Genomic DNA, 25,010 nt, shown 5'->3' with positions numbered 1-25,010 from the left:
AAAAATAATGTTTCTTCAGGGTCACCTGGGAAGAGCAAATAGAAAGAACCTGCTACCAGGTCATTGGGATCCCCTTTCTGAGTGCAACCACATAACCCCACTTCATTTGTATTAGGTACTGAACAATTATTTAGTAGGTCTTTTTAATAGAAAAATTCATGGTGGGAGAAAAAAAAGAAGCCTGGGTCAATATTCCCATATTAACATCAGTGTATCTACTTGATAAAATTATGTAAAAATCCTCAGCTTTACCATTATACAGAGAAGGAAATTTTCTTTTTGAAAAGGAGTCTTCCCAGAGCTCCCATCATGTCTCTGTTCCTCAGGCTGTAGATGAAGGGATTCAGCATGGGGGTGACCACAGTGTACATCACGGCCATGACAGTCTCCTTAACAGCAGAATTATTAGCTGAAGGGCACAAGTAGAGACCGATAACTGTCCCATAGAAAAGAGACAGCACGGAGAGGTGAGAGCCACAGGTGGAGAAGGCCTTGCGGATGCCCCTGGCAGAAGGGACCCTGAGGATGGAGGACACGATCCGTGCATAAGACATGACGATGAGTAGGAATGGGATGACGAGAACAAGCCCTCCCATGATAAATATCACCAACTCATTGACTCGAGTGTCAGAGCAGGCCAGCTTCAGCAGAGCAGACATGTCACAGAAAAAGTGGGGGATTATGTTGTCAGCACAGAAACACAATCTGGCCATGAGGAGAGTGTGTAACATAGCATGGAACATGGTCAGCACCCAGGACAGCACAACCAGGGAGAGACAGAGCTTGGAGCTCATGATAATGGTGTAGTGGAGGGGGAAGCAGATGGCCACATAGCGGTCATAGGCCATGGCCACTAGGAGGAAACTCTCCAGGTCTGCAAAAAACAGAAAGAAGTACATTTGGGTCAGGCAGCCAGCAAAAGTGATGGATGAGTCTTGGCTCTGCATGGTTTGCAACAATTTCGGAATGGTCACAGAAGAGAAGCAGATATCAGAGAAAGACAAATTGCTGAGAAACAAATACATGGGTGTGTGCAGGTGGGAGTCCAGGCAAATCAGGAAAATTATGAGGAGATTCCCCAGTACGGTGATAAGATACATGGCCAGGAACAGGACATAAAATGGATTTTGTTGCTCTGGCTCAATTGGCAGGCCCAGAAGGAGGAAGTCTGAGACAATAGTTTGATTTCTTCTTGTCATGGTCTGTGTCCTTTAGGAGGAAATAATGGTGTCCATTAAAAAACTGAATAAAAATGAAAATATTTCTAAGATACATGGTCTGTACGTTGTTCTGCAATGATTGATTTCATCTTTGTTATCCACAACACTCTATAACCACAAATATAACAAATCACTTAACCTAATCATTTTCTGGCTCAATTTTTTTTCTAGTTAATTAGCATTTAATAATATTGACTCTTCCATACCTTCTGAAACATTCTGATCCCTTCTGTGCAATCATCCTGTTTCTTAGCTCTTCATTCTCAATAACTGTGATTGGTGTCTTCCATAACAGAATTTTATATATTGGTGTTTTCTTGGGCTTTTTTTCCTAAATCCTATTCTCTTATAATGCTACATAGACAGCCCTAAAAGAGTTGCTTACTCCCATGGCATAAATTACCATCTAAACCTCATGGATAGACCTCTATCACCATCAGAATTGTATTCCCAACTGTGTAGTGATTATCTCATCATATAATATCACAAGCATTTTCAGCTCCACAGACCGCAAATAAAGCTCATGATCTCACCCTGCCCCTCTCCTAATCTGTGCCTCCAAGTCTCTCATATCTCAGTAAAAGAAATCCAGGCTTGGGGCGCCTGGGTGGCTCAGTCGGTTAAGCGTCCGACTTCAGCTCAGGTCACGATCTTGCGGTCGGTGAGTTCGAGCCCCGCGTCGGGCTCTGGGCTGATGGCTCAGAGCCTGGAGCCTGCTTCCGATTCTGTGTCTCCCTCTCTCTCTGCCCCTCCCCCGTTCATGCTCTGTCTCTCTCTGTCTCAAAAATAAATAAAACGTTAAAAAAAAAAAAAAAGAAATCCAGGCTTAAGTCATACACCTGAGAGTTTTCTTTTACTCCCTCCTTTCTGTCATTATCAACATCCTATATATTCTGACACGATAAATCTCTTTCTCATTTATCCACTCCTAATCTCAACCATCACTATCCTGGCTGGGCTGACATCATGTCTTGTTTGCACTATTGAAACAGCCTCTTCACTCATCTCCTTGTGTCCATGCTTGAATACTCTCCTTTAATATCCTTCGTTCACACTGCAGTATTCTAAGATGAAAATCTGATCATTCTCCCTAAAGTCTTCATAGATTCTCACTGCTCTTAAGATAAAGGCAGAATTCCTTTCAAGGGCACAAAATTGCTTCCTGACCTGACCCTGGCCTACCTCCACAGCTTCACCTGGCCCCATAGTGACATACACTCACCTCTCCAGAAATGCTGGACTTGAAAGTCACAATTTCTTGACTCCAGACTTTTCCACTTGCTGGCCCCCATGCCTAGCATCTTCCTCCCCCTGCTCCCTCTTCACCTGGGTTTGCCCTACTTAACCTTCAGGCATATTAAACATCACTTACTCAGCTACACCTCTCCTGTCCCCTCCAGACCAAGTGTGAACCTGCTACTATGTTTCCACAGGATCCTGTGCTTTTCCCTAATACTGCCCAAGGTATTGTGTATAGCTGTCCTCCCTAATGGACTGTAAACTTCATGCAGGAAAGGCCGTGTCTGCCTTCATGACTACAGAAGTGCCAGCACCTGGCACGGTGCCTGGACGTAGCCAGTGTTTCGTAAATATTTATTGGCTGTTCTTCAGGCTGAGACATGCATTCCTTCAACTTTACAGACAGCAAACTCCTATTAGAATATCTACTCCTACTAAATACTCTCAGAACAAGAACTTACTAGTTTTTGACATTTTATTATAGAATTCCCTGACATAATCTCTAACTCATGGAAAATTTGGACTACTTCAAGCACACTGCTCTTTAACCGAAACAGACAACCCAGTATACACATCCACACCATCACTTTTTCCTTGTGTTGTATCCATAGGATTCAGTGGTATTGCCATAAAAAAAAATCTCATGTATAGACAGGTTTAGTAATTTGTGGAGGAAAGGAAAAAATAAAGGTAATTTCTACCCTTGAGACCTCATTCCAGTGCTTCTCCAGACACCCACACCTCAGAGAGTCCCTCAGAGCTAAGAAAGCTCAGTAGGAGCATTAAGGAATATTAAAAGTTCCCTTCCTAAAGAAGCATACTGACTCCAATGGCTAGAATTTTCACCCTGCTGATGCTGTTTGAGCCACATTAAAATTTTTTATACGTGGACATATGTGCTGGTGTTGCAGCAAATAATGATATCAAGTGAAGTTTCATACACCTCATTTATCAGAATTTTTCTCCTCTGGAAAATGAGCGGGCACCATCCCTGGTGCGTACATCTCATTAGGAAGCACAGACCAGAGAGCTAGCAGACACTGCCACGGATCAGGCGTAGGAGCTTCAGCTGCTCCATTAACGATGCCTCTCATCTTGTTCACATGGCCAATCAATGATTCTCAGTCTGGGAGGCCCAAGAGTCAGTGCTTCTAAAAATCTACATATGAACTGCCTAGGGGTCCTGTGAAATGCTAATTTTGATATTGTAGATTTGCAGTGGTGACTAAAATTCTACATTTTTTTAGGCACTAAATTTTATATTTTCTGATGCCAAGTCTGCTGGTCTGTGGACCACTTTAAGTAGTAAGGACACACATTTTTAAAATACTGATTACTGTACCAGTAAATGTAATCAGATTCCTGAGGGGAGAGGACTATCCAAAGTATTTTAAAGCTCCTAATGTAATTCAAATATATATTCCAGGGTTAAGAACCTGTGTATTAAATGCTTGCCTCAGAGATCCGTTAAAATGATACAATCTTGTGAGATGCATTATGTAGTAATATTTACGAATGCTATAATTAATAAAAAGACTCAATGTAACTATGAACATCAATCAAAATAGTTCTAGAATGTGGGGAAGTCTTGGGAGCCAGGGAGGTAAAAAGGAGGGTTATCATACCCGAAGCACTATCCTACAGAACATCATACAACCTGGGAAAGCAAGACCCTCAGGTTGGAAGGACCCTAAGAGACCAGCTCATTCACCCTCTACCCAACTTAGTTAGTGTGTCTGAGCACTCCAGAAGACTAACCTAAGGTCCTGTTTACCTTTATTTACAAAGATATGTAAAGTGACAGCCTCTGTAGTTGTCACTTGTGTCTGCAGCATCCCTTATCACATCTCTCGTTCTACACATCCCTGGGACTAAGGGGCTCTGGATCCCAAAGGAGTCTAGATCCTAAAGGAACTCATTAAAGACACAGAAATTACCCAGGACCCCTTAGGACAAATGCTCTCAGAGTTTTGGAGCAGTGATTGACTACATCACCCATCATACCTGATCATGCTTTGGTGGGGGGGTAGGGGGGGCGGTGAGGATAGACAGAAGCTCATATATGGATGGTCAATCATTGCCTGTTTAGGGAATGGACAGTAGTCCTGTGGGGCTGGAGCCTACATTTTGGGAGGTGAAGGAGGATGGTTGGAGAAGTCATAGAAACAAAGAGGGACCAGACTGTGAATATCCTAAAACATCTTACAGTGTAAGAGGCTTTATCTTGTAGGCAACAAGATGTCATCAGTTGTCTTTGAGCAAAATGTCATGAAAGACATATTTTGGAAAGATTCCCAGGGTGGCATGATCTCTCACTACAACCTAGTTCCTCACAAACATACTCGAAGGGAGAGATAAACCTGCAGCTAATAAAAATTAGAGCTCTATGACCCAACCATATGCAGATACAGAGAAAGTACTAGAGTAAAAGAGACCTCTCCCAGAGTATGTTCAAGTCAGCTTTGCACAAAGATAGAAACCTAGATTTTTCATTCCTCTGAGGTATGTCTAGCTTCTCACCTCTGTAGGAAACTTTAATAGCACCCCACCACCACTATCACCTCTATCATTCTCCATATGTGTCAGATTATCTAGTTTCCAGCTCTTTCTTACACTGCATTGATCACAAAGCCACCGCTAGTATTTATAACTCCTTCTTCTATACTTCCTCTATATGTATGACTTCAGCTGGATGGTTTCTTTATATTCAACCTTCATTCCTTGGGAGTCTGAATCCTCAGTGTTATTGCCTTTATTGGGTTGCTGTAGTTTTCCATTATATTTTACTAAGTGGTACTCCAAAGAATCTCCTGGGTATCAGACAGTGCTTCCTCAATGTGTAGAGAAATTCATTTTTCTACTGTTAATTTGGATTGAATTACTCCAGACAGTATGGTAACTCCTTTGTTTGCCTGTTGGTTCAGTAACATAAAGAACTTAAAATGGCCAAGTGGCAGTCTCAGCTTCTAGTAGAATAAAACCATTAAAGCACTCCTTGGGAACTGCACCAGACACTTCTTGTGCACCACTTCAGATTCTCTTCAGACGGTCTTTTATTCCAGCTACAGCTGCAGTAACCAGTTCTGTAGACTCCAACCAGCTCTATGGAGACACAATCTAACTGCATTACCTCAGGCCTGCTCCACCTGCTTATTGCATCCTGTCATAGGGTTTTCCTGCTTCCATGGAGTAGAATACCATGGGAAGCCAGTTTAATATTCATCTGTACACAACCTGAAAGTGTAAGGAAGTTTAGGATCCATGGGCCAACCCTTAAAAAACAAGTGGTCGCAGGGCACCCAGGTGGCTCAGTTGTTTGAGCATCCAACTTTGGCTCAGGTCATGATCTTGCAGTTCATGGGTTCGAGCCCCACATCAGGCTCGCTGCTGCCAGCTGTCAGATCCCCTGTCCCCCTCTCTCTATCCCTCCCCAACTTGCACTTTCCCAAAAAATAAATATTAAAAAAAAAAAGTAGTGGGAGCTGATGAATATATGCTTCCCCGGTTTTCATTAAGGTGGATGATCCTATGATGCATTTCATCAAGTCTTATTCACCCCAGTAGTGGCCAACTTAAATAAGCCACCTGGGTTACTGGTTTTCCCTTCTTTGCTTCTGTCTCTTCCCCTGTGAGGTAACAGTCCCAAATAAACTACTAGTGAATAATAAGACTTCGTCTCAGTGTCTGCATTTGGGGCAAACCAGACTACAACAGAACATAAGATCTCTAAATTAGCAGCCCAAAATTGTGGGGGTGGGAAGCAAAAATTTTGTGAGTACATTATTTGGTCTAATAATAACAAAACTCAGTCCTGCTACCACCCTTTGATTCCTGGACCCATGAATCAAACCTATGGAAGAAATAGCACCACATATAGGTTCCTGGTTCAAAGTATATACCATATTTTAAAGGAGCGTACACGAATCTTTCTGGATGTGATCTCCCAACTGGCATCACAACTGAATCTTTGCTATAAAGCAGTAACTACAAAGCTAGAAAGGAACTTGCTATCATCTTCTGTATCCTCCTTTCATGCACCTTCTGAGGGATTCCTCCACCCTGATTATTTTTAAAGCTGGAGATTATCACTCCCCTCCACTTGTTTGCTTCATAGACAGGTAAACAATAGAGATCCAAAAAATGAGGGCAGGGAGAGGATGTAGAGAGGAAAGACCAGCGTGCAAATGTATTTTAGAAAGACAGATATAAGAAGTAAAGAGAGAATTAAATGCAAATTATATATATATATATACATATATATATGTGTATATATATATATATATATATATATATATATATAAAATACATGCTTACTAAATACTTTAAAGTAATAAAATGAACTTCATAGACTAACAGCTCCAGTATAATGCCTGGTAACAGTACTGATAGTGGGCACCCTTGTCTTATTCCTGACTTTAGAGGGAATGTCTCTTTATTTCCCCATTAGGCTTGATGTTGGCTTTTGTGCTGACTCAAATGCATTATTACTTCATGTTAAATAAGTATCTATTCCTATTATATTGAACATTTTTATCCAAAATGGTTAATTTTAGCAAATGCACCACTGTCATAAAAAAAAACTCTTCCCACATCTAAAAGGACTGAAATATTTTAATTCAACAAATGAAATACAGAAAAACAGTAGCTATAAAACCATGGAGATGATAACTTAATAACAAAAATGCTTTAAATTATATTTAAACTTCCTTCATCACTATTTAAATTTCACTCATTATATTAGTATAATACCTCATCTCAGCATCTGCAATTTTAACAAATGCTTGGAAAGTTTTTTGTTCAGAAACAGATGCTGGTCTGACAGAAACACATTTGAAAATATTCTTTTTCTGGTCATAATTTCCAACACACCTATGAACTCGGCCTCTAATCAGTCTTGGAAGTTCACGATCCTGTTTTTAAAAAAATAAATATCAATAGTTATTTTTTTACTTCATCTGAATTTCAATTTTTTGAAACTAAAAATATAATCAACTAAATATCAATCACCTCAAAATGCTGTAATTCCCTCAGCTGACTTAGAGCCCCACGGCTGACAAGACCATAATAGCTGGGCATATAGGGGTGCCCTGTCACAGAGGAAAGACCTTCACTTGCGTAGGGCTCCTTACAAGCTGGTGAGCTATTGCTTCTTAAAAGACTGAATAATTCCCACTGTAATGGCACATGAATTATTCATTTCTATTAGACTGCTAGAGTTCCACTTTTAGTAGATGGTAGACCAGGTAGTTTAGGCCAAGTCTCTAGCTAAGAACAACTAGAATAACTGGATGAAATATTTATATCTTCTTGTAGACATTAGAGAGATACCAACGCAGTGGGGAAATACAGAGACACCCATTTGGGAGAAGACAGAGGTCCAGAACGCGGCCTGACATTTAGGGATGTTTCTCACTGAGGTTCTGTATCAAGTATAGTCAAGGCAGTTAAGAGTCTAAAAAACTGAGCACAGTTTTTGACAGGCTCCCAGGACCGGGAGATAAAAAACAGAGTCAGAGGTCCACAAGGAAAAGAGATTCTGGTCACTACCTCCACCATCACCCCCAGCTTAGAGTTAGGACCCAAAAGGACCCATGCCTTAATGGGACTAGTAAAACAGGAAAAAAAAACAGTAACAGGAAAAACACAGCCAGCATCAATTCCTCTTAACCATGAATAAAATTATTCTGGAATTGCTTTCACCAAATGGTCATAAAAAGCACTAGCTATAAGGGGTAATATTGATAATTGCTAAAAGGACTATATTAAAATGAAGAATTTCTGTTCCTCAAAAGCTACCGTTAAGAAAAAGCAAACTATAGAGTATGAGAAAATATTTGCAAGACAAATAATGGACAAAAACTTGTAACCCACAATAGTTACAAAAACAAAAACAAAAAAACAAAACCAAAACCAACTCCTCTAAATAAATAAGGACGAAACAATAACTCAATAGAAAAAAAGAACAAGAGGCCTGAACAGACTTCAAAGAAGGTATCTAAGTGGCCAGTGAACATATATAAGGTGTTCAACCTCATTAGTCACCAGGGAATGTAAAGAAGTAAGACAGCACTAAACACCCCCTAGAATAGCTGAAACAAAAAAGACTGACAGTACTAAGTGTTGATAAGAATACAGAAAAACTAAAACTCACCTACACTGACTGTGAGTGTGTAAACTGGTACAACCCTTTGGAAAATTCTTTGGTGAATAACTACTATATTGGAATATACAGATACACAATGATACAGTGATTTTACTTCTAGGTAGATGCTCAGCAGAAATGCGTGCATATGCATGAAAAACATACAGAAAAATATTCCCAGAGCATTATTCCTAACAGCAAAAAATCTGGAAACAACTCAGATGCCACCAACAGTAGGAGAGAAAATTAAATTGTTTTACAACAGAATACTGTACATAGAAATATAAATAAGTGGGCTATAGCTACATGCAACAACACAGATGAATTTTACAAACATTGTGTTGAGGGAAAGACATAAAAGATGTACCATATAATATTATTTATATAAAGTTCAAAACTAAGCAGAATTAATTTGTGATATTAAAAGTCAGGATAGTAGTTACTTTTAGGTAGAGACAGGAGATAGTGTGAGGAGACACAAGGATACATAGGGTGACAATATTCTATTTCTTAACCTTGGTAATGTTCACTTTGTGACACTTCACAGATACTTCATAGAACTGCACAATTATGATTTTCACACTTTTAGGTATATATTATACTTCAATAAAAAATTTTAAGCTTATCAGACTAGAGAAAACTAAGTATTAAAATATTATAGAAATTAATAACATAATTACTATTTCTTGATCATCTACTCTATGTCAAATGCTATACATTCATGTTTTATCATCTTATCTCCAAAATAACCTTTCAAAGTAGGAATTAGTCTCCCCATTTCACAGATTAAAAAAACTCATAAAGTTGAAGTAGCTTTACTCAAGGTCATAAAACTAGTAAATGGTGGGAGTAAAAACTGGAATCCAAGTCTGATTTTGGAATCAAGGACAAGTTCAGAATTAATACCCAACTCTTCTATAATGTATGTAAGTTAAAAGTCTGCAGCCTCCTTTGTGATCTCCACCCTCCTTTGTCACCCTCAGCCTTCTTTGTCACAAAGAGTCTTTTCTATATCCCAGCCCACTCTTTGACTTCCTTCAATTTTAAAGCCACTATCCTCACCCCCATCACTTACTGACTCCAGGCTCTGGTAATTATAAGTTTATACTACTTGCAGTTTCCTCTACAATCCACGCTCTCTCTTAGCATATGCTGCCCTCCCATCTTACAATGCACTCCTCACGCTTCTCCCCTCCCCCAACACACTCTGGCTTTACTAGTCTTTAAATATGTAAGATAAGACAGGTTACTGCATTCTTCAAAAATTGATCTGCCCCATCCTTCCTATCTACTTCTATAGCACACTGCACATTCCTCTATCATACCATTTATCATGCCACGGTTTAACATTTATGTAAGTCTCTCTACCTGAGATTGTAATAAACTCTTTGAAAGAAAGCTATTTAGCACTTATATTCCATTTTGTATCTAGCACAGCACCTGGCAGGTGCAGGTAGGTTCTCTAGATTAGCTAAACAAATAAACTTTAATGTCAGAACTAAAACCAAACAAAATGCTGAAAGTACTACTAAATTGTTAACAGAATTTCTACTGCAATGTAATTACAGCCTACATTTGTATGTTTTGTTGGCACAGGCTTTGCAAAGAATATTTAAACAAATACTCACGATTTCGTAAAATACACAAGGCAGAGTATTTTTCCCGTCTCTCATAAGGAAAGTCTTTGAATAATACGGACCAGGTGTAACAGCTGAATCAAGAACAGCTAAGCAACATTAAAATGGGGGGGGGGGGGAGAAACAGTTGGTAAATGTAAATAAAACTTAACAGTGAGAAGTGACATTTAAATACTATTCCTACACCAAGCTCTCCTACTTTTATTTATACAATAATAAAGACAACACTTTAAGAGGGAATGACATTTCTGAAACTGCTTTATACCAAGGAAAGCAAAATTTTTGGCCTTGTCTAACTCAGGAACAAGTTATGTGCAAAAGTTCATACCATTGATAATATTTGGCCATTTGATGCTTTTTTCTTATGGTGTGTTCTATAGAGCGGTTAAATCCTCAGACCACTCTATATTATAATAATAAAATACAAAAATATAATGAATAAGCATCATGGTTTAATGAAGGAAAAAACACTGAATTAGAATCAGAAATCATTTATTTGCATTCCAGTTCAACTTAACTAAATTGAGCACATTGTTTAACCTCTTTCAAATCTGTTTCATATATAAAATGCAAATAATATTTCATGTTTATTTCAATAAATTATCAAATGAGAGCATTATTCATTCTTTAATAACCACCTGTTGAGTACTGACAGTGAACATTTGTTATTTTGAGGTCAGTCTCCATTCCCCCTAATAATACCCAGATTTTCCTTTAGGAAACCTCTGCTGTGTCATTCTTAGCCATATGATTTGGATAGGATCTGACCAACCCACAGATCCAGGAGACTAATTTTTTTTTTTTAATTTTTTTTTTTATTGCTTTTATTTATTTTTTACACAGAGAGAGACAGAGTATGAGCAGGGGAGGGGCAGAGAGAGAGGGAGACACAGAATCTGAAGCAGTCTCCAGGCTCTGAGCTGTCAGCACAGAGCCCGACGCGGGGCTTGAACTCACAGACTGTGAGATCATGACCTGAGCTGAAGTCAGACGCTTAACTGACTGAGCCACCGAGGCGCCCCTCCAGGAGACTAATTTAACCCATCAGCATATCCCATTCCCAGCTACAGAGTTCAAGATTGGCTAGTCATTTGCTAGTTTCTGGAAAACACAAGGAGAAGGAACTATCAACAAATGTGACAGTGTGGTATAAGCATGTGTGGTACAGAAAATTTTGATAGTCATCTTAATACCAAAAGGAAAGAGTCAGAAGTGCTGGAGAGACCACATTTGGAGCTTCAGGATGAAGCCAACACTGTGATAGGACAGAAAGATGGCTAAAATCAAAAACATAATTCTAGATGAATATTAATACATGTATTTTAAAACACATAGAGCAAAAAATATAAATTGTGAAATCAGATGTGCATAGTAAAATTATAAAAGCATGGACAGGAAAGATACCACAGGGAATATCTCTAGAGAAGAAGAAACAAGGATGGGGGCTTCAAATAGATCTATAAGATAGGTATGTGGATATTTATATTCTCTATTTTTCTATATATTTAGAATATTAAAAAATTTAAACAGTATTAAATATTTATTTTATTTGAATTAAAAGAAATATGTTTTGAGTCTCTATTTCTTGTTTATCTCTTCATTCTAGGTAAAATCAAATTCTGGAAACATTCTAAAAACTTTTAAGTAATAATTTAAGAAACAGATTAATCATAGGGTGTTTTCTCCTATCACTAAAGGATTCTTCATAGATGTTCTTTTAGAGTATTTAAAAAAAAAATTTAGAGTATTTAAAATATGATTTAACTATATACGAAATTACTACTGGATTTAGTATAATATAGTACAAAGAACACCAGATTGAGAATGAAGGAGATTTGGTTTTTAGATCCATTTCTGCAGCTAACTTGCTTTGTTATAGTCAAATGTACTCTAATGAATTGCCCCATTTCTTCACCTACCTCAAGGATTAACTTAGAGCCCTTGTAACAATCTTTCCAGTTTTAACATTATAAATCAGAAGAATATTACCATAAATAACCAATACATCTTAAGTCACCCAAATCAATGACAAATTCAGGAATTGAAGAAAATCCTAATAAAACATAATCTCCTTTTGCAAATTTTATTTTTCTTTAAGGTTCCCTAGGTATTCCTATTGACATTCAAAATTATCGTCCAAATAGTATTACTGAGGTTTTTTGAAGTACCATACTTACCCAATATTTCAAAAAGAAGTACAGTTTTCTGTGCATGTTCACACCAGTACTTCATGCTTTCAATCACTGCAGATATAATTCTTAAAGAATTATCTTTTTCCTTAAGCTTTAACTGATACGAGTCTTCCTTTTGAAAAAATAAAAACACAGCATTAGAAAATCCTTTTTTTTTTTCATCATACTCTTTCACTTTCCATGTTAAAGATTCTAGGTCCCCAGGCATAAAATGTATAATGTATGCAACAAAACCCACTACTGATAATTTTAGTACAGTTATTCCCCTAAATTAAAGACATCATTAGCACTTTATAGCAGGAGAAACTAGGATTACTTAGAGACCATTAATCAAGAAGAGAATTATTTATATGAACATTCATCACTCATTTATTCACTCAGTATTTTTAAAGCAAAAGAATTATTCATGTGGACATTCATTCGTTTACTTGTTTTTAAAGAATCGTGTGCCAATCCTGTGATAAACACAGGTGAGTAAAACACAATTCCTTTCCCTAACGTGTTAATACTCTAAGAGGGGAGCCAGACACATTCACTCATTCATTACAAAAGTACTCATTGGCAGTTACTATGCACCAAATATTGTTAATGAGGAAGCAACACTGAACAAAACAGACAAGATATCTACCCTCACAGATTCTGCCATCTAATGGACGATCCAGAAAATAAACAAATAAATACATAATTGAATGTCAGGAATTGATATATCCTATGCATTTTTTAAAAACAGGGTAAAAGGATAAAGACAGACAGGAATTATTAAATACGTTGATGAAATGAGGACTGAGGAACACTAAAGTATAAAGTCCCTGAGATGGGAATTGTGTTTGGCATTTAAAAAAATCAACTAAGAATACAGTGTGTTAAGTTATTAATTTGGGGGGGAGGGTACTTTCCTTTGTGAGGGTGGGGACACATCAAAGAACAACTGATGGGACTTTTTTTCCAACTACAATTACCTTCTTTCTCCTCCTCTTCGTAACCAAAATACCAATGCCTCCCATTGAGAGCTACCGCCATAATGAACAACTGTTACTAAGGTAAACAATGTCATATCATTCTTGTATACAAGGAAACATAAGGTTGAAAGCCACTGTGATATATGCTATATTAGTCAGATTTCTAGCAAAAAAAAAAAAAACTTTCTGTTGAAAAGACTTCTTACGAGTGTATGTACAGAACAAGCACAGGATACTTAAGCCCTCAAAGACTAACAACAATAAGAAACTACTGTCACTCCTAGGCTAAAAGGACAAAGGGATGAAATAAAATTACCACACCTGTGAAAGGTGGACTCATGGAGGGGCTGTATCATTTAGGATCAGCTACTGACTATGACACAACATTTAAACAGGGAGAAAATGGGAAACCCCAAACTTTCTCCCCACCCTCTAATTTCCTGCCAGTGACCCCAACTGGCTGGTCCCTAACAGGAGCTAGCCTAGGGACCTCAGGATGCTGTACTGTGTAGGACAATTCAGCCTTCCAAAACACAGACAAGAGTAGAGTGTAAAGAATCTACTGAGCCAGGGCACAAGGGAAGGAAGGTAGTGAACAACCAGCACATAGAATATATTAAAGATATTTACAAAGAACAATTAGAGCAAAGAGTGGTGATAAGAGGAAATAAGGCTGAGGTACAGATATAGAGAAAAATATACAGAGTGCATATCATGGTCAGAGAATTGTGAAGGGTCTGAAATGGCTAGTGTATTGGAGAATTAGTAGATTATGGAATATGAAACTGGAAAGGTACAATAAATTCTGACTTGCAGTCCAAATCTATCCTGCTATTTTTGTAAATTTTCATTGGAACACAGCCAAGCCTATTCATTTATGTATTGTCTATGGCTGCTTGCAAGCTACAAAGGCAGAGTTGAGTGGTATAGCTAAGAGACTATATGACCCATAAAGTAAAAAATATTTACTATCTTCCTTTAAGGAAGAACTTTGAGAATTTCTATAAGTAATGGATAAACTCATCATCCCAACAATCAATAAACAGTGAAATTCAGAACCCGGTAAGATACTCTAAAGCAACCATGAACAGGAGCGGCCATTCACAACCTCTAAGAAAATATTTTGGAAATGAACATTCATCCACTCCAATGGAACTAGATATTTGTGTTAACCAAGAAATGCATGCCATGGGATTGATTTTAAATGCTCTTATCGCTGTAAACTTCTAAATATTTATCTCATTTTTTAAATGTAAATACAAAAATGTAAATAATTCATATTTAAAAGTTTACCTTGAGAGTGCTTTCTTCTGGAATATAATCCAACATTTTCTTCTTAAATTGGTTTTGTTGAAAATTAGACTTAAATGCCTGTAATGCACTGTTTTTGTCTAGACCTCTCATTGTGGAGCCAGGTATTTTTGATGAATGTGTTTCTCTGAGTACTTCAGTTTCTCTTTGATGAGATGAGTTAGGAGGTTCGGATATTTTCAACTGTTTCTGTTGTTGAGCTCCCCAACTCCTTGGACAAGAATTTATTCCATCATTTGCCACTAAGTTTGTCCTTTCACATTGAGGCCTAAAATCATTTCTATCCCAAGTTTTCCAGCTAGTATTTTTGTTGTCATCTCTGTAGCTGTAATAGTTTAAAATTAATATTAGTTTTTATTTCTATATACTTTTCCTTTTAAAAAATTAATAGTGAAAAATTGTGGTTTATAAAGTATCTTGTAACTACTGACTAGTTGGAAATTCCAAATACATTATCATAACAACTCTACAATATATTATACCTCTCTTTTTAGGTGAGGAAACTGAGGGACAAAACAACTTGCGTGAAGTTATATAGCAAGTTACTATCAATCTGGAACCCAGAGAATCCTACTCTCCCCACGCAGATTCCAGTGCTATAAAGTATATTTTTAAACCATATAAGCCTTCATATGACAGTGGTTGTCTCTGAGTGTAAGATTTCAAGGACATTTTCTTGCTTCTTTATATATTTTAAAATTTTCTACAAAGTAAAATTTTTACAAGTTAAACTATGGCTTATAGATGATTCTAAATAACGAGAATAAATATAGGCAGTATAGGTTAACTATTTAATTAGAAATTTTGTACTTTTACTACATAGCTTAAAAGCCCAACTTATGAATCTGTTGCAGGATTTTATTATATTAATCTAAGGGAGTTGGATTAATTTAATCTATGAGGAGATCAGAACTGATGAGAACATAATGTTAATGAGGCCAAAATCAAAAGTATAATTTCTGAGCATACTAGTTAAGAGTTCCACAAGGAGAAACTAGTCCAGGTCACAAATTCTCATTTCTGAATAATTTTTCTGAAAATATCACCAGGATCACAAGGGGGCAAATAACACAACTCATCCCTCGTTAGAGAAAATAATCCAAGAAAACGTCCTGGTTTCCTAGAGACCAGGCACAAGTCCAGACTGTATGGGGCCTGAAGCTTGTATGATGTGAAGAGGTTTCTCAAGTAAATTAGGTGCAAAAGTAGGTATGAAAATAATGAGAAAAGAAATCACAAATAATTACAAAATTTTAAAAGGTGATAAATATCGCAAACATCACAATATCCAGGAAAAAATGTTACTGGCATTTTTATTAGTTAATTGTCTGATACACCTCTATAAAACTTTTCCTACATCGATCACCTCCTCATATGACAGCAATTTTATTTCCAATAGTGAGAACAGAAACATAATTTTGTCTTTCCATGACTATGGGATAACTTGTATTACTCAGTTTAGAAAAGTTTCTTTCAGCTTCCCAACTCCTTACTGGTAAACAACACATCTGCAACCTGCTCCAATGCTTTTGTCTAGGAGGTGCTCCTGGCCTGGGGACAAGCCCTGGAAAAACTACAGTCCTAGGTGAGCCCACACAGTTGGTTATTATTAAGTATAAAAATTTTCTAAATGTAATTTTGTCTAGGCAAGGACAAAGAGATGAAGGAGGAGGGAAAGAAGGGGAGGAGGAGAAGGGAAGGAGAAAAAGAAAGAGAAATCTTAAGTAAACTCACCTCCAACCACTCTTGCTTCTTTCAGTATTTGATTGAATAGACTTAGACATAGAATCTTGACTTCTCAGGGGAGGAGAAACTGAATGTGGCATTTGCCTTTAAAGGAAACATGTCTTATAAATATTAGTAGTTTGTTTCCAAATTGAGAAATGTAAAATGTACACAGAAAAATGACATCAGTCAATAACAGACACACACAGTCACTAGTGTCCATTTTTCCACATACCCTGTGTTCAGTGTTTTCACTAAAGGAGGCAACTCTGGATTCACAGCTTCCCAGGCCCAATCTCAAAAGATATAAATAACATAGATAAAAGTAAGATAGGTAACATTTTTAAAAAATAATTATTTCACACTTATTTAATTCGTGGGAAACTAAAAGCCTGAATAAGCAGTGGACTTGAAGATATGTCTGTGTTCTTTAATAGCATTGCTGTGGAATTTGTCACAGCCTGCCTTATTAATTTTTATAGATGTCTTTCTTCTCCACTGTATTTTAAACAAGGATAATAGTTTAATCTGTATCTTTTCCACAATCAATCCTAGTATATATAGTACCTTGTATTTTGTAACATGAATTCAGTGTAATCAATGTTTCTTAAACTTTTTTGACCCCAACCCACAGCAAAAAATGCATTATAGCCCAGGGGCACCTGGGTGGCTCAGTAGGTTAACCGCCAAACTCTTGATTTCAGCTCAGGTCATGATCTCATGGTTCGTTAGTTTGAGCCCCGCATCAGGCTCTGGGCTGACAGCGTGGAGCCTGCTTGGGGTTCTCTCTCCCACTCTCTCTGCCCCTCCCCTGCTTGTGCGTGCTCTCTCTCTCTCTCTCTCTCTCTCAAAATAAATAAATAACTTGAAATAAAACTACATCATAGCCCAGAACATATATATATATCTATATATATATATATACACACACACAAACATACACACACACACACACACATATATATACACATACACATGGTATGCATGTGTGTGCATGAGAGAAAGGAGAACATAAAACTGCACCATCAACTTGTATCCTTACTATCTGTGATGCACTCTCATATTTTCTATTCTACTTTATTCTCTTCTATTTCCTTCTTTAAAGATTAACTTTTTCCCAATCGGACTAATGGATCAAGACACAAATTTGAAAATGACTGATCTAGTCCTATCTTTTACCCAGTATAAGAATCTTATAGATCTCTGACAGATTGTAATCCTGGTCAGAGTTTGGACAGTTCAGTACTTCAGGAGGATGAACATTTCCCTATGGAGTAGCTCCAAATGCTGTTATTTTTCAAGGCCAACATTCATGCTATTTATAAAAATATTTTAAACGTCAGAGAAATTTTTTAGATGGCAGAGGATGACCAGATAAATGCCCATTTATGTATATCCATGTGAATTTTTATCTTTTATCCATAAAAATGAGAGTAATATAAAATTCCTATTTTAAATTCCTCAAACATGAAAGAAAATAATTACAGCTTAGAAGCAGACTAAGTAAGGTCTATGGTAGCACATTGGATGAAATTAACAAATATATGTATTTTATATTTATATGTGGCTATATATATAAAGAGATTTTAAAATTCCAGTTGCAAAAGAGCCTATTAAAGATTTTTAAAGTATCCTCAAAATTATATAAATGTATATAACCAGCATTTACCAAGTATATTTCAGAATACCTGCCTATCCATGCCTTCTTCTTAAGAGAAATAAAAAGTCAGCAAACATTAAGACCTCTCTGCACCCACCACCACAGCTAATTGTTACAGAGATGAGAGGCCTAATCATAAAGCTAAACCAGAATTTTAATGACCTCACTGAAAAAGATGTGCTGAACCAAAGGCTCTCTGTCTCTAGAATTTAATCAAAAGATACAGAAGGCAGTCAACAGTAGACTCTGAAAACTAGAACTAAAAAGGCTATGTTAACTCCCAGCAAGGGCAATTCAGTTCATGGGCTAGTTGAAGCTATAAGGAAGCCAACTGGATGAGAGAAATGAAGCATCAAATGAAGAAAGGCAAAAATGCTAAGAGAAGAGAAAAAAGCCAAGCAGCAGAAATGTTAGGCTTCTACCCTGCTACCCCCATTTTTCCTGTGTTCACATGCATACTTATCCCTATTCCTGATGCAACTTGAGTTTCTCCATTCTTTATCACCACATGCCTAAGTCACAATATCCATGTATCTTGAAAAAGAAACACACAAATCTTTACAATGTGGGTTACAACTTCATTAGAACAAAGGCTCCAGATCTAAGATACTCCATTTAAATGCTAAGCCATCCTTGTAGACAAGGAAACTCAAACTACTGTACTGGAATGTTCAGAAAGAGCCAAGTAATCCCTGTATTTGGATGGTGGAAAGAAGAAAAAGTAAACTTTCTATTTCTATTATAATAAAATAAAAATGGTAATTTTCTATAATCTTCATTCTTATTTTCACCTTATTTTCTTACCTGTTGGTAAAGGAGGGAAGTCATAACTGTCAGAAGCAGTACTGATACTTGGATCATTTGTAAGTGGATTAGAGGTTAATGGCTGTCTATTCCTCTTTTTCTGATTGAACAATGGTACAGGCAAACAGCCTAAATTATACATATCAATAAATTAGTACATAATAGGCAAATAGTCGATCTAGTTATAGAGCAACTGTATAATATACAACTTGAATTTGTCTACTTCTGTATGTTAATTTTATATTTATTATAGATATATTTCTACATCTTTGGATTGATTTTTACATTCTTTTTAAGATCCCAAATAGCCTCATTTGTCTCGACAAAAACTCCTTTCTTGTTCTACATTAACACTGACTTAATTCCTCTTGTTTGAAAGTAATTCCCATCTCCTTCCTTACCCCCTGACCCTTTCTAAATCCACTTTTTGTTTTCCTTATTTCCCTCCTGTGCTTGCTTATTACCATGTCAACTGGAGGGGATCCTTTAAATACAACAGAGGTGAGGGAGAACCAAACTTTGATCCCTGCTTTCCAAAACCCTAACCACTCTTTATACTATGATAGCACACTCTTTAGGGCCACAGTTCTCATTTGACCAAGATTTACACAGACTTGTGCTTAACATGCCAGCTCCTAGACCCCACTGTCATAGATTTTACTTCAGCAGATTTAGTTTGGAATCCAAAACTCTACAATTTTAACAAGCACTCCAGTTGTCTCTAATGCATATTGTCTGTGGATCACTTTTAGAACGCCTTAAAGTGATAATATCCAGTCCACATGAGAATAAATAAATATTACCTCCAAGCTATCCAGATGGGAGGCCTGGGATCTCAAGTCAAGCCAAGAGTTAGAATTTATAAACACTAAAACTAGAAGGGATCTCAGAGCAAAAAAGGGATCCAAAAGCTTGCACGGTGCCACAACGGAAACTAAGGTTCCCAAATCTCAATTCAGGTATCTTGCCACTAGACCATACTCTAGCTGGTCCATCAACATGTACTATGGGAGAATATAGTCTCTGTGATAACTATCTGATGAAAAGCTGGGAAAATTATGTGAGCTCTGAAATCAGACTGCGTGGGTTTGAATCACAACTTCAAAATATAAACTTGGGCAATTTCCTTAAACTCGTTGTGCTAATATGACATAGAGAGGCAGGATAATATAGTGATTAAGAGCACGGATGCTAGAGCCTAGCATCTAGAGCTAGATTCAAATGCTGGTTCTGCCACTTCATAAGTTACTGATTTAACCCTTCTGTGCCTTAGTTTCTCATCTGGAAAACAGGGATGTTAATAATAATGCCTATCCCAGAGGGCCAGTGTAAAAATTAAATAAAATAATACATATAATGGCCAGAACACAGTACATCCAACAGCTATTACTATCTTCACTATGCATTATCACCATTTCCCTGGTTCTCTTCATTTTTACCATCTGTCCTTTTACTAACTAATAAATTGGGAAAGAAGAAATGGTAAGGGAAGTTGTTACGGAGACAGAAGTGCTTCTGGAAATATTTTAAATAAGTAGGTCACAAATACAAATAGAAATAAGCCTATTTTTTTGTTTTCAGTTTAAAAGTGCAGAACAACTCAAACACATAAGGTTTGTAGAAAGAACACTAGAGTAAATCCAGGAAAGTTTCATTTTACTCCCACTTCTGTCACTATTTTGCCTTGAGTAAGTTATCTTACTTCTTTGCACCTAAAAGAGGTTAGACTATATGTTCAGTCTTCCTTAAAGTTCCTTCCAAAATGTTCCCTCTATAAACTACACAAGATTTACATGGAATATAAAAATATAGAATATTTAAAAATAAAAGTTGTTCAATACCTGCTGTACTTCGAGTTGAATTTTCATTTAGGTTTCTCTTCATTTCCTTCAATATTAAAATCTGTAACTTTGTCTTTAGCACTCCAAATTTACAAATGAAGTTGACTAAACCTTCCAAGAAATATGCAATTCACATTATATCAACAAAAAAATCAAATTCTCAGCCTACTAATTACTGAAATTTTGATTTAACACTATGGCTTCAAAATAAGGTAAACACTTTACAGAACCCTGCTTCCCGAATAAGAATTTACAACATGATCCATTTTTCCAACTCTGTTCAAAATTGGTTACGACTGAGGTGGCTATAACCTTGCTGCCTAAACATACATTTTTTTTTTCCACACAGTCCACATAACATGTTTCACAATCAAAAACCCACAATGAAGATTCTGAACCAGATTTATAAAAGAGGGAAATGGCTACAACACTGGCAAACTGATATGCTCGCAAGGCCAGGGAGGAAACCTACACAAGTGAACTAACCACGTGAGAACACGCTCCAACTCACTTTAAAACACTGTGCAGATCACTTGCTTTGGCCATTAACTGGAGATCCTTGTATTACAGAATACCAAAGACTAAGGCCTCAATATCCAGATTAATTGCAATAATAAATTTCTACTCAATCTATATAATTTCAACAAGTGAAACAAGGTTTTTCTTTGTTTTTTCTTCTACAACAAAATTTGTTGCAATTTTTTTCCATGTTTAGCCTCCTCCTAATATATTTCAATCCCAATTTAATGCAACAAACACCTATTACATGAAAAGGCAAAATACAAACCTAAATAAGGTAATCTCTGCTCCTAAATTCATTATCCAGTGAGGAAACAACTAAGTAACACCGCAAATCTTACTGAGGTAAACAAATTTCCAAATATCACTTAAAGAAATAAAAATGGGGAAACATAAGGGCAGGGACTGCCTCTGCTTTGTTTCCAAATCTTGGGCTTGAAGCCGGATATCGCGGGCCCTTTAGAAAATATTCTTGATGTCATTCTAGGAAGCAAAACTGAGGTTACACGACGTTTTCTCCGCACAGAAATACCAACGCAACTCACACCATGAACCTAGAGCGGGGCTTACAAGGGTCATTACGTTTCTGAGTGCCATGCAAACAAAATCAACAAAAATGAGACATCCTCCCCCAGACCAGAGGGCCGGGGACCCTGAGGTGCCCCCACCCCAGCTTCTAACTGGACTCTAACGGCAGTTAGGTGGTTGGCAGCGTCGACGTGCAAAAAGTTTGTTCAGTCAACACACACACACACACACACACACACACACACAGCCCCCAAAGGCCACTAGCTCAAATGGAGGCAAGGAGGGCCTATTTTGGCCACTCCTGAGCGGTCCAGTCAGGCCTACATTCTCTTTCCAACCACCTCTCCTGACCCAGGGACTGGGGCAGTTTGGTAACTAGAGACAATACACTCTTTCCCTTCTTGGCCCTCGGGCCAACACGACACGCAACTTTAACCCTCAGGCTCCCAACCCCCAACAACTGTCACCCGTTCGCTTCGCTCCGTCGTCGTCGACGTCGCCAACACAGCCCAGTCAGCTACTGCTGACTTCCCGGCCTCTGAAGAAGCGCGAGAAGTCGAGCTTTGCGCGAGCGCACCTGCACCCGCGCCGCCCACTGCGCAGGCGCAGGAGCCACCCGCCTCTGGGGTTCGGGTGCTGTGGCATAATCCTTTCAGTGGACGGTGAGAAAAAGATGTTCACGCGCCTGTCCTTCCTGCTCGCAGCTGTGAGGTACGAGGTGCCGGATGGCTCTAGGGACGAGCCGTTCTATTCACCGCTGAGACGTACCCACGACTGGTGGCCCAACACTCCTCTTTACCCTTTCCCCAGCGCACACATTTTTTTAGGTTCTAAAACCTAAAACGTTTGTAAGACATTGGAGGTTCGCCTAGAAGAGAATAACAAGGCCTCGGGCCTGAAAAGCAGGTCATAAGGTTTGTTTGACTTTGCTTCGTGTGGGCTGGGAATTAGTCATCTGGCGGCTGGCTGGCTGCAGCGCTGAGGCCCCTGGAGAGCTGAGGCCCCGGTTAAGAGGAGGGCCCTGCAACTCTAAGAGCAGGGACTGCACTGTGCGAGAGCTCAGTGGAGGGAAAGGGCGTTCAAGGCCCGGGAGAGGAAATGGAATGCCGCAATGACCCGGAACTCTGGCGCTGGCCAGACGCCTCTGATCTTGGCCCTCTGATCTTGGGCAAGTTATTTACCCCCTCTACACCTACACTTCTCTTCTCAGTAAAGCAGGTATAACTATTTACTCAGTTCCCCTAAAACTATTAAAAGAGAAAAATGAACAGCCCTGGGGCACAGTAAATGCTCGGTAAATGTTAGCCCGTAATCAATAACAGTAGCTACCATTCACTGAGTCCTTACTATAGGCCAGGAATAGTAATTCTAGCTCTGTCTGAAGTCAAAGGCCATGTTATGTTGTTACTATATCTTCTGGCCATTTGAAGCCTGGGAGAGGTGAACAGAAATGTGCGGAGGGTCTACAGATGGAGGGAAGGTTGTTAGTACAGGCCTAGGACTTTGAGACCATGAAACATATTAGTACGGTTGACCCTTGAACGGCACAGTTTTCAACTGTACAGGTCCACTTATAGCTGGATTTTTTAGAGTGCTGTACTGTACATGTATTTTCTCTATGATTTTCTTAGTAACATTTTCTTTTCTGGAGGTTACTTTATTGTAAGGATACGATATTTAATACATATGTAAAATATGTGTTAATTGACTAGCAGTAAGGCTTCTAGTTAATAGCAGTCTATTAGTAATTTAAGTTTTAGGGAGTAAAAAGTTATAAGGGATTTTCAGCTGCTTGGGGGTCAGCGCTCCTAACTCCTGCATTGTTCCAGGGTAATCTCTAGTTTCTTATAAGATTAGGTCAAAAGAAGGAGAATGAGTATGAATGCCAAACTCAGGAATAAGTTTGAAGTAATTGTGTCTTCATTTAATTTGGAAAAGAGAAGACTTCACAGCATAAGATGTCTGAAAAGACTTGTTAGTTGTCATGGTTCCAAAGAGAAGACTTTTATTTTTTATTTTATTATTATTACTATTACTATTAGAGTAAGAGAGAGAGTGCCAAAAAATGGAAAGGGGTAGAGGGAGAGAGAATCCTAAGCAGGCTCCGGCTCAGTGTGGAGCCGGATGTGGGGCTCCATCCCACTACCCTGGAATCATGACCTGAGCTGAAATCAAGAATCAGATGCTCAATCAACTGAGCCACCCAGGTGCCCCCCTCAAAGAGGAGACTATTAGAAAATGAATAAAAGCTTTAGGGAAGCAGATTTTGACCTAACATATACATGTGTGCATACATACATGCATGCATACATACATACACACACACATACACACATATATAACACCCACCCATGTGCCCCCCAAATGGATTTCTCATTTAAAGAAAATATTTTAAGCCCACTATGGACAACATGCTGTGCTAAATCTGCCAGAACTGCAGAATGAGCAATGTGGAATCTTTACTAGTTGTGTATAAACTTATCTATTTTATCCCTATCTTGTTTTGGTTACATTTATTTATTTCCATCTGGAAAGTTGGTCCGGATGGGTGACAGCAAGAGGTCCATGGGGGAAGGAAAAAATAGAGTAGTTTGATTACATGACTGCTGGACAACCACATTATGTATGAGATACCTTATATGTAATATTGAGAGAAGATCTTCCTTATCCCTCAGCCATACTATTTTTGAAACAACATCTTAAATGCATCTGCCACAAAATTTCTTGCGTGGATTTGTTGGACATCCAAGACTATGAAAAATTTATTCTCCCTTTGTTTTGTACTACATTATTTTACTAATAATCAGGCACCGCTATCCCTACAAAACATTTATAGTGCTGGAAATTATTAGGTTTATTCTTTTAAATACTTCAAAACATTAAATATTCAACATAATAATGAGACAGTGTTGAGGGAGCATGGGGCAAGCTGACAGCAATCCCCACCGCCCGCCCCTCCACCCCCCAAGTAGAATATGTGTGATATTCCTTGTTCACTTCTGGCTACCCAAGAACAAAGGAAAGGGGTTTAAGTGCTTGCCATGGTGATGTGGGAAACTAAGACAAATGAAAAATTAAATTCCCTTACTGCCTGCAGTCCATTGGCAAGTCCTTGAAACCGGCAGAGTAACCTCCCTCTAGGATCTCAGCTGCCTGAATGATGACACTTTGCTGGGGGCAAAAGGGAATCTTGGCTTACCATTATCCCAACCTTGAGGATCCTGTAAGTCTAC

General features: G+C 38.0%; 2 protein-coding genes across 2 annotated transcripts; both read right to left on the bottom strand.

The window, feature by feature from the left end:
* Nucleotides 1-254: 254 nt before the first annotated feature.
* Nucleotides 255-1,199, bottom strand: LOC115500867 (olfactory receptor-like protein DTMT). The gene has a single exon (XM_030295602.1). The coding sequence runs from the start codon at nucleotides 1,197-1,199 to the stop codon at nucleotides 255-257; it is 945 nt and encodes a 314-aa protein (XP_030151462.1).
* A 5,978-nt stretch (nucleotides 1,200-7,177) lies between these two features.
* SPATA22 (spermatogenesis associated 22) lies at nucleotides 7,178-20,911 on the bottom strand. The gene is made up of 8 exons (XM_030295601.1): nucleotides 20,731-20,911; nucleotides 18,890-19,018; nucleotides 16,661-16,721; nucleotides 16,435-16,530; nucleotides 14,683-15,025; nucleotides 12,416-12,542; nucleotides 10,230-10,327; nucleotides 7,178-7,369 (listed from the first exon to the last, which is right to left on the bottom strand). The coding sequence occupies exons 1-8, from the start codon at nucleotides 20,771-20,773 to the stop codon at nucleotides 7,178-7,180; spliced, it is 1,089 nt and encodes a 362-aa protein (XP_030151461.1). The 5' UTR covers nucleotides 20,774-20,911.
* Between the last annotated feature and the right edge of the window lie 4,099 nt (nucleotides 20,912-25,010).

Source organism: Lynx canadensis, chromosome E1 (genome assembly GCF_007474595.2).
Source record: "Lynx canadensis isolate LIC74 chromosome E1, mLynCan4.pri.v2, whole genome shotgun sequence".
Lineage (NCBI taxonomy): Eukaryota > Metazoa > Chordata > Mammalia > Carnivora > Felidae > Lynx > Lynx canadensis.
This window is presented reverse-complemented; position numbering and strand designations above follow the sequence as displayed.

What these genes read in the sequence shown, in the direction of transcription:
- LOC115500867 (XM_030295602.1), bottom strand. Translation starts at nt 1,199, where the DNA reads ATGACAAGAAGAAATCAAACTATTGTCTCAGACTTCCTCCTTCTGGGC.
- SPATA22 (XM_030295601.1), bottom strand. Translation starts at nt 20,773, where the DNA reads ATGAAGAGAAACCTAAATGAAAATTCAACTCGAAGTACAGCAG. An exon ending in CTTCCCTCCTTTACCAACAG is followed by an intron (nt 16,722 to 18,889) that starts GTAAGAAAATAA and finishes ATATCTTTTGAG; the next exon opens with ATTGGGCCTGGGAAGCTGTG. An exon ending in GTGAAAACACTGAACACAGG is followed by an intron (nt 16,531 to 16,660) that starts GTATGTGGAAAA and finishes TTTCCTTTAAAG; the next exon opens with GCAAATGCCACATTCAGTTT.